General features: G+C 37.6%; 1 protein-coding gene across 4 annotated transcripts in view; it reads right to left on the reverse strand.

Moving 5' to 3' along the window:
- Nucleotides 1–3,408: 3,408 nt before the first annotated feature.
- BCL10 (BCL10 immune signaling adaptor) overlaps nucleotides 3,409–10,864 on the reverse strand; it is a 10,254-nt gene continuing 2,798 nt past the window's right edge. For 3 of the 4 annotated variants that reach the window (XM_021690050.2, XM_021690051.2, XM_021690052.1), the window contains 2 exons: nucleotides 7,397–7,685; nucleotides 3,409–5,447 (listed from right to left, as the gene is read on the reverse strand). In XM_021690050.2, the coding sequence (XP_021545725.1) occupies nucleotides 5,092–5,447; nucleotides 7,397–7,685 (645 nt within the window). In that variant the 3' untranslated portion in view covers nucleotides 3,409–5,091. The remainder of the gene's footprint in view (nucleotides 5,448–7,396; nucleotides 7,686–10,864) is intronic. The other variant, XM_044914060.1, reaches the window with a different exon arrangement.

The following is a 10,864-nucleotide window of genomic DNA, read 5'->3' on the forward strand; positions in this document are numbered from 1 at the left end:
GGGGAGGGTCAGAGGGAGAAGTAGACCCCCTGCTGAGCAGGGAGCCCGATGCGGGACTCGATCCCGGGACTCCAGGATCATGACCTGAGCCGAAGGCAGTCGCTTAACCAACTGAGCCACCCAGGCGCCCTCATCCTTCTTTTCTATGAATCTTATGTTTCAAGGTGAATTCATCAAGTCCCATGGTTTAAAATACCATTTTATGCTAATAACTCCCACATTTATATAACCAGTCCAGAAGTATTCCCTGAACACCAAATCCTTGTACCCAATTTCCAACTTCAGTGTCTAACAAGCACTGCAAACTTAACATATTTCTGGTAGATTTTCTACCAAGATGGTGGTCAACAATTCCTGCCATGCCAGTGCTGCATGCCGCTCCTTCCATCATGGGGTCTATTTCCTCTCCCTTTTGGATCTGGGCTAGCTTTGTGCCTTGCTTAGATGACTAGAATGCCTCCACTTTTTTTCTCCTGGGAGCCCTGAGCCACCATGTAAAGAGAGGTCCAGCTACTCTGCTGGAGATACCATGAATAAAGAACCCCAGCCAGCTCCCGGCTAGTGTATCCATTCCAGTTAAGGCACTAGACTTGTGAGTGAATTTATAGAATCCCAGTTGAACCTTTATAAGAATGCAGAATGATCCCAGGATAGACCATCATAAGAACTATGAAGCCAAGTCTAGCCCAATTTGCAGAATCATGACAAATAAATAGTCATTATTTTAAACCACTAAGTTTTAGGGTGGTTTGTTATGCAGCAATAGATACCTGACAAACATGTCCAAAGGAAACTCTTCATTTCCTACCCTCAATACTCCCCACCTCCCATAATTTGCCCCATCTCTTTAAATTGCAGCATTATCATTATTTTTGAGTAATCTCTGCACCCAACATGGGGCTTGAACTCATGACCCTGAGATCAAGAGTCATATGCTCTACAGACTAAGCCAGCCAGGCACCCCAAATTGCAGCATTATTAATCCAGGTGCTCAGGTCAAAAGTCAGCAAATGTTATTTCAAATTTAAAATATAGTCCAAGTCCAAACATTTATTACCAATTCTACCCCTACTACCTTTCTTTTTCCTTGCTTGCGAATTTTCTTAATATTTAATAAACTTTAAATTGGTTTAGATTTAGGCATTACATTTAGTGGCCGTGTCTCTTCATCTCCTTCAACCTGAAATGGTTTCTGTCTTTAACTTTCATGACCTTGGTATTTAGACTATAGACCAGTTATCTTGTAGAAGATGCCTCAATTTGTCTTAGTGATAAATTCAGGTTACAAATCTTTGTTAAGAACATAATGAAAGTGGTGTTGTGTTCTTCTCATTGCATTCTATCAGGAGGCATGTGATTTCATTTGCTTTGGTACTAATGATTATTTTTTTTAAAGATTTTATTTTTAGGTAATCTCTGTACCCAACGTGGGGCTCAAACTCACAACCCCAAGATCAAGAGTCACATGTTTTACCAGCTGGGCCCAGCCAAGCATCCCTGATTTTTTGTTTAAGGTAGTATCTGGCAGGATTTTCTGCTATCAAGCTACTTTTTTCCTCCTTTGTAATTAATAAGTGTTTTGTAGGGAGATATTTGAGGCTATTGTCAATATCCCATTCTTCATCACATTATTTGTCCATTTACATTAGCATTGACTCATGGTTTCTTATTTTGTGCAGTGATTTATAATCTGTTATTATCATTATTTATTTTGATGTTGAAATTATTCTGGATTTGGCCTGTGGGAGCCCCTTTAAGCTGGTTTCTGTGCCTTTTGGACATGTCTCAGCTCAGCTGTCACCTGCTCTGAGATGACCTCCCAGATGATGCTATCTATACTCTTTCCCATGTTTTAGCTCACACATGTCCCATTTTATATCCATGGTAACTAGAATTACCTAGGTTTCCATGCTTCTATTTTACCTCCCCCAACTAGAATATGAATTCTTTGAGAACACAGATTTTATCACTGTATCTCCAGCACCTAGAATAAAAGGTACTCAATAATTACTAAATTAATGAGTGAAAAAAAAATCTCCACTCTTAACTTTGCTATTTAAGAAATACTAAGAAGAACATGGAGTTGTGGAAAGAACACTGACTGTGGAGCCAAACAGCCCTGGATTTTTATCCTAAACAGTTGTGCGATGTTGAATCATTTACTTTATTCTGAGTTTGTTTTAGCTCTGCTTTCAGGTAGCCTTCATAAGATTGCACTTAACAACTATAGACAGATTTGCTTCTTGGTTTGCTTTTTTTCCCCAAAGTCAAAAGTGTGTATATTTATCCACTGATGCAAGATAAGACCAGAGCCTGGAACTTTCTGCTCCCTTATATATTACTTAGGTAAAAAGACAGTACCTGTAAGACTTGACTTCTACTTTATACCATACACAGAAATCACTTTATAATGAATTATATGGCCAATTGTGAAACTAAAGCAACTAAGTTTCCAGAAAAAAAATAGGAGAATATCATCATGACATTGAGATAAGCAAAGATTTCTAAAACAGGAGACAGAAATCACTAACCACAAAAGATTGATAAATTAGATTAATTAAAATAAAAAGACTGTTTATCAAAATAAACAAACCCCGAAACTCCCAAACAGAACCAAAACACTTCTTAAAAATAATTGAAACAAAACAAAAATTTGCCATTATTCTGGCCTGTTCCTAATTTGCCAGTGTTTGACCTTGCACTAAGAGCAACATGCTGACCAAAGATGTGTAATCACCTCATGAAAAGGTGTGCTCACCACGAAAAGACTTGGAGAAAACTTAGGCTACATACTACTTAGGCTACATATGATTCCAACTACGTGACATTCCAGAAAAAACAGTACAGAGACAATAAAAGTTTCAATGGTTGCCAGGGTTAGAAGGGGGAGGGAAGAGGAAGAGATGAGTAAGTGGAACAAAGGAAATTTTTAGGGCAGTGAAACTGTCCTGTATGATATTACACTGGTGGATACATGACTTTATGCATCTATCAAAACCTACAGAACCAGGGCGCCTGGGTGGCTCAAGTCGGTTAAGTGTCCAGCTCTTGAGTTCGGCTCAGGTCATGTTCTCAGGGTCATGAGACTGAACCCTGCATCTGGCTACATGCTCAGTGGGGAGTCTGCTGGAGGATTCTCTCCCTCTGCCTCTCTCTCTGCTAGTGCATGCGCTCTCTGAGTAAATAAATAAAATCTTTAAAAAAACAAACAAACCTGTAGAACTGCACAGCAGAGTGAATCCTAATGTAAACTACTACCTTTAGTTAATAATGTTTCAAGACTAGTTCATCAATTCTAACAAATGTACCACACTAATGCAAGATGTAAAAATGGAAAACTCTGTACTTTCTGCTCAATTTTTCTATAAATCTAAAACCATGCTAAAAAATAAAGTCTTTTAATCAAGATAAAATTTTAAAAATGAGTTCTGAATTGTTGTTTTTGTATGAAGTGACAATATGGTATCTGTAAAAAGTAACTTTTTCATTCCTGCCTTTACCAACCTGTCAGTCTGACATTCTAATTTATATATTTTCAGCAACAGGTGGTTTTCAGTGTTTAAAGGAAAAAAAAATTGACTTCATAGGATTCAGAAAACCCAAAAGGCTAAGTTTATTAAAACCTTAATTTTATTGTCTGTATAGTTAACAGTCTGAAAGAAAACTCAGTGTTATAAACTATAAATGTAGGTGATACAGCATATCTAAATTCTTTTTGATTCTGAGTAAATTCTACTTCAAGTAACCACATATCAAATTTTAATTAATGAAATGAAAAGCCTGCTTCTGCTTTTTAACGAGACTTCTTTAAATGTAATGCCACTATTTTCTTATGCCTCGCTGAAGGTGAAACATGCTTCCCATAATCTTTAGAAAATGTTACACTATAAAAAACATCCAGGTTTGAAAAAAATTTATCTAAAGGATATGTCAATCTTCTTCATGACTGACAAATGCATCAGCCTATCCAGAAATGCAACTTGATCTCACAACTTGAAGTAATGTTTCTATAAAAATTGGTACATATAAGAAAAGTATTTTAGGTATTTACTTCCTATTGAAATACCTGAAACTTCCCCCCAAAATAGCACTACATTGAAAAAGTCTTATTGTTAACAGCATATTTCCACCTCTGCTTTTTAAAAGTAATGGAAATATATGAGAATATATCAGGAAATAGGCAGAATTATAACTTAAATAAAAACAATGACAGCATAAAATTTATAAAGGTATAAAATTAGTCAAACTTTGTCATAACAAAAACACAAGTCAGGCTAATGATCCACTGGTTCCAGACAGTATTGAAGACAGAACTGGTACACAGACACACACACACAACATTTTGTCCTAGTTATTTCAACTTGTATAGTGGTCCTCATTAAAAGAGAATGAAAAGTACAGAAAAATATTTTTAAAATCTCACCAAATTACACGCAATCACAGGCTTTTGCCGAGATTTTTCTGTAGGAATGAAAATGATCAGCAAAGATTATGAAAATCCTAAGAAAATAGTATTAATTAGTAAGGTTAATAGGAAATGTATTTTGGCAAATTGAGATCTTAGGTGGCTCAAACTCCCTTAGATGTTCCTCCGCATCAGAAGGGGACTCTGTAAGTGTCTCTAAGCTCAAGAGAGTGGGAGATTCTTTTCAGTACACTGGCAGTTTTCCTGTCAGTGCTTGGCTTTATTACCATATAGATGTAGCTTAATCTGAAAATGTACTGCTGTATGTTGGAAAGGACTATTAGACTGAAAATTCCAGTACAAATGCATTATACCCAACCTCAGACTATTCTTAAAGAGAGAAATGTTCCCTATTAAAGTTAGTCTTAAAACATAAAAAATGTGAAAACACTCCATACCTCAAAAATGCAAAGAAAACACTGAAAATTACATGATCAACATGATTTTCTTTAGCTATCTAAAAGTATGCTTCTTTTGTCCTATGAAAGTCTATTTACAAAGTATGCTTCCATTGCTTTTTAAAAGACATATATCAAATGTTGTCATTATAGCAATTTTATAAAAAGATTGATATCCTTTCAAATATTTTTTGTCATTATTAAGAAAGATTAAAAGGCTGTAAACTGTCATTGATGGGAAACAGCACGTGATCTCAAGGGAAGAAACATCTCACTAGAGTTTCCACAAGTTCCTCCTCCTTCTAACTGCAGCTCCGGTGGCAAAGGAGGAGCCCCGGGGTCCCCAGGTCTGGGAAGCGTAGTTGAAGAGAAGGTCGGATTTTCAGTTCTGCCGACTTCAAGAACAGGCAAATTCAGAGAAGACTCAGTAGAAAAAAAGGGGGCTGTGCTGGATTCTCCTTCGGGATGGTATATGACAGTGGATGCTCTCAGTTTTTCAGAGAAATTACTCTCATTGGAATTTGATCTAGAGAAGTTGTTTGTGGCTCCATCTGGGAAAGGCTCACAGCTGCTACATTTCAGTCCTACAATAAAATTGAATTATTCAGATGTAAATGAAAAAGTAACTTAAAACATTGAACCCATACCCATCTTGTAAGCTAGTTACCACACAACAGAGATTTAAATAGCAATTTATAAATTCTGTCATGAATCCATTTCATGTTTCATTTGCTTTTCCCAACAACCACGAAGTATACCATTATTTTTATTTCTTCGATAAGGAAACAGTCTTAAGGAAGCTAAATGACATGCTATAATTCACATTTAGTTTGTATCCTTATATACTTAACCACTGAATGACCTGGAAAAAATTAAGTAGCCCCTAAAATTTTTCATAAAATAAGAAACAGCTGTCACAACTAATATTCTTTAGCATTCTGGCCCACAAAACATATTACCCAATAAAAAACAAACTTTAAACAGAGCATATGCTAAAATTCTGAGTTAATTAATACCAATTACAGATTCTTGAATCCCAGGGTGTTAAGACATGTCAGAGGTCCCCTGGGATAGCTTCTCACTAGTAGAGATGAAAAAATAGAGGCCCCAAACAGTCAAGTCATGCCCAACATTCCAGAACTACTTCATGGGAAAGTAAGAACTATAACCCAGGTCTCCTCTTCACATTAAATAACGTCCCGGTTCTCAACCTAACAGTTCACTTAAATGACAGTGATTGCTCAGATCAAAGAATTTTACCATATCCAATGGGTACAGCTAACAATTAGCCTCAGGGTGAAAGAATAAACACACACAAATTTTATCTTTGTTAGTCTTAGCAAATATTTAACCTAACTGTCTAAAGGCACAGAACCTCCTGAGCTGACAAATCTTATGTAAAATCTGAGAAGTCTATAAAGTACATTTATATGTCATTTTTTTCCCACTAGCTTTTCAACTTCACAATACATTCAGCATTTCTGTTCCATGCTATAGAAACTATTTTCTTAAATATGGCTCAGGAGGGGAGACTTCCAATGTTTCCCAGTATGGACCGACAGAGTTTAAGGGCAGAGCCCTAAATTACTCTTTTCTGTATCCCCAGTGCCTAGAACACCTGGGGTAGAGCTACATCATATGCATCTTAAGTGCTCTAGAGAAAGGCACAGGGAGAGAGAGATGGGGTTTGTGGGGAGAGGAGGATTTAAACAGTGCAGGCAATTCTCTGTAGTATTTCAATTAGTGAGTGTGTGCTCCAGGGTGAGGGTGAAACACAGGAAGTGAATTTGCTATGCCATTAATCAACTTCTGTTCCCACGCCTCTCTCATCATGCCAGACCGAGTGTGACTCTAGTGTTTAAAGTTATGGATAACTTATATAACATGATTCTTACAAGCATATGCCAACCACTTCATTCTGTGATCAACTGGTGGAAGAAGAACCATCAGAATTGGACTTACTAAAAAGACTCTGCCTACATATTGTTCTTCATGTGTGATGTGTATTTTCAGGGGCTACTTCTGAATAGATTGATCTTATGTACACTTCAGAAACAAACTCATGTGTATACCGGGATTCATTAAAGTTTTGTATAAACGGTGTCGTTAAATAAATACAAATACAGAACACTGAGTGATATTCCACTTTTCCAATGAAATGACATAAGGTAAAAAAAAAAAAAAGTAAATCAAATGTAATTCTGAAGCTGAAACTTTTTGAACAAAAACAAAATGATCATTTCTGAGTTTTTTGTTTTGTATTTTACTTTTTTTTTTTTTAAAGATTTTATTTATTTATTTGACAGAGAGAGACACAGCGAGAAAGGGAACACAAGCAGGGGGAGTGGAAGAGGGAGAAGCAGGCTTCCCGCCGAGCAGGGAGCCAGATGTGGGACTCGATCCCAGGACCCTGGGATCATGATCTGAGCCGAAGGCAGACACCTAACGACTGAGCCACCCAGGCATCCCTTGTATTTTACTTTTAAAAGCATTGTCACATGTAAATGAATTCTTGGACACCAAACTATCTTACCTTTCAGATGTTCTAGTTTTATATTTCTAAGTTTCAGCACTTCATCTGTAATCTTCTGAATCAGGAAGTTCTGTGTTTTTTCTCGCCGAATAGATTCAACCAGTGTATCTAGTCCTTTGGGGTTTTCTTGTAAGTAGTCTAACAATTTTCCAGCCCTTTTTCTACTTGATGTTCGGCAAGAAATTTCTTCAGTGTCTTCTCTACTGAGTATTTTTTTTGCACGTAGATGATCAAAATGTCTCTCAGCTATGATTTTTTCACACAGGTATACACGCAGATTTTCTAAAGCCTAAAAGACATAAAACTGTGCTTCAGGGCTTTTTTTTTTTTTTTAACCCTTGAGGAAATCACATAGGTGACTGATTATTAGTGAGGAATCTTAACTGGTGGGAGAAAACGTACTCAAGTCAGGAGGCTCAGGCCTACTAATATCCATATTATTAAGACGAAGGGCCAAGTAGACAGAAGTCGGTCCTAGACTAAACATTCCTCGCAGCTTCTGTCCCTGCTTTAATCTCATCTTCACACCAATAAACCAAGACCAGGCTATTGTGAGGAGGAAGCTGGTCAAATCTAAAGGGCCTGGGTCCGTGGAAATAGGGAGGTATGCTCAGGGCCTCCACCTTCAGGGGTAAAGATGAGAGCAGAGGCTTCCATACATTTTAGTTACCATTAACAAGGAATCCAGGATTAGTCAGGACCAAAGAGGATAACTTAGTGAGGCTTGTAATTTGTAACTTTCTCATGTTTGTTAGTTTTCCATTCTCCTCGAGTAAAACCATGGTAGTGTCTTTCCTAGAGTAAAACCATAACAGTCCATAATGTATTTATCTTTGGAGTTAGTTGGAAAGACTATACCCTAACTCAGTGAGTCAGATGGTAGAAGGGAGGTGGGCGTGGGACAGCGGGAGTACGCTAAAGAAATAGTGAATGTTGGAAGAAATTAAAGAAATGAAGAAAAGGAAATCACAGAAAACAGGCTTACATCTGAGAAATGCCCCAAGGAGCTTATTTGGCAGAAAGCTGATCTGGGTCCCAATAAATAGCATTAATAATTTGATGCCAGTGACTGTATTCTAGCTCTTCCATTTACTAGATATTTGATCTTGGGTAAGTAACTTAACTCCTCGGTGCCTCAGTTTCCTCATCTGAGTATTATAAGGAATAAAATAATGTATGTAAAGTACTGGGAAATAGTAAGTCATCAACAAATGTTAGTGATGAAGACGATGATGACTAATTTGACTTACATTTATCATGATGAGCTAAAGGCAATGGAAGACCTTAGAAGTATCCGAGTATGTGGTGGCAGGAAAGTAGGCTGGGTGAAGGGTTCCTACAGTTCTCAGTCCACTGAACTCCCACATTCATTTATTTATTCACAAAACAAACATTTCATATATCTAAATACCTAATATGCCAAGTGCTGAGCATACAAAGATGAACAAAACTTGAATCCTGTACACAAAGGGCACATGGTCTAGTTGGAGAGCACATATAAGACACAAGCCAATAATTTTAAGACAATGTGATATGACCCAGAAAAAAAAACAAAGAGAAACACAAGTCCTGGGGAAGCACAGAGGAAAAACTAACTGTACCTCCATGACCTGGGAAATTTACAGAGGCTACACTTGTAGCATGAAGTGCACAGAGGGGAATACTAACAAGTCTGGGGTAGCTGGGATGCAGGGTGCATGTGAAACTGGTAAGAAATGAAGTTGGAAGGGAAACAGTTTGGATTATGGAAGAATTTTTTTAACATGTTGAGGAACATACATGTCCCTGTAGCCAAAAGAGTCATCAAAGGTTTATAAATAAGAAGCAATTAAAAAGCTTTTGGAGAGGACTGGGGGAGCAAAAACTGGGAGAACCATAAGGAGATTGCTGCAATATTTTACGTAAGCTATGCTGAGTGCATGAATTTAAGCTGTGGGGATGGAGAGAATAGATTTCAAAGCTGAACTCCTTGAAATACCTCATCCGTTGTCATCTCTACCACTTATATGCTGATGATCCCCAAGTTTGTGTATGTGATCGAGACTTTCTCCACTTAGAAATCCCAAATGTACTTCAAATTCAACTTGTCCAAAACCAAATTTGTTATCTTTGCCTGTCCTTTTCCTCTGATATTCTTAACTCATTTGGGAGTACCACCATCCATCCGATTGTGCAATAAACCTACAACTCATCCTCCACTTCCTCTCTTTTGCTCACCTGCCACATCTGATCACCCACCCACCAAGTCCTGCCAACTTACCGTTATGTTGATCTAATCTGCACCTTCACTTCATTTCTATTATTAGCATTGCCTTAGCTCAGGTCTTCATCCTATGTTGCATGGACTATTAACAAACAAGATACCTAGCTGTACTTACTATTTCTTTCCTCCTGTTCAAATTTCTCCTTCACACATCTATCAAATCTTCCAATTTTTCAAGAGAAAATGGAAATCTGGAGTGTTATGTGAATTCTACTAATACTGAAATGTTGTTAATTTTGTAAAAATTTAAAACTTGGTGTGTTCCACCAACTTAAAAGATAAAGTTCCTTAACTTTGGCAGAATAGTAGAGAGGTCAGAAGTGTGGCTCTGGATCAGGTCAACTTCAGTTCAGATCTTAAATCTGCCATATACTCTTGTAAGAGCTGGGGCAAGTAACTTAACCTCTCTAAGCTTTGGGTTATTTATAAAATAGTGATAAATACTTACCCTGCAGGACCGCTAGAAGGACTAAGTAGGACAGTGAATATGAGGACTTGACACAGTCTCTGATACACAGTAAGTACTCAATAAATAATAGCTGTTTGATAATGGCAGATAGGGTACTTTATAATATGGATCCTACCTACCTCTGGAGCTTAATCTATCACCGCCTCTACCCGTCCTGGTACTTTATGTTCTACCTAAAAACTGCTGTTTGTCACTCTATAGTTCTCTGTGTTGTTACTTTGTCTGGTTTTCTCTTCTCATACCCTAAGTCCCTATTTTTCATTTACGATGCATCACAGTGGTCATCTACTTCAGGAAGCTTTGCTTAAACTCCCCAGAAGGAGTTAGGCACCCCTCTCCTCTGTCCTTATAGCACCCTGTGCGTTTATTTCACTTGTCTATATACCGGGACTCCACTTCTTACCTCCCAATTCATTTCCACTCTGTGTCACTACTCTTTTCAGCCACCAATAACCTCCTCACCATCAAATCTCATACTTGTCAGTCTTCATCTTACCTCTCAGCAGCATGGATGCAGCTGACCACTCCCTCCCTCCTTGAAATACTGGTTTCTTGTCTTATATGAATACCACACTCCCCTGGCTTTAGTCCCACCTCTGTGGCTATAACCTTTCACTTTTTAAAACTCCTCTATGATCAGAATATAAAAGTGGATTTCCTGTAGATATTTGGAAATAAGGACCTAGAGCTGACAAAGAAGGAAGTCCAAATATGTGTATGATAATTTTAAAGCTTT

This window comes from Neomonachus schauinslandi, chromosome 4 (assembly GCF_002201575.2).
Source record: "Neomonachus schauinslandi chromosome 4, ASM220157v2, whole genome shotgun sequence".
NCBI classification, from domain to species: domain Eukaryota; kingdom Metazoa; phylum Chordata; class Mammalia; order Carnivora; family Phocidae; genus Neomonachus; species Neomonachus schauinslandi.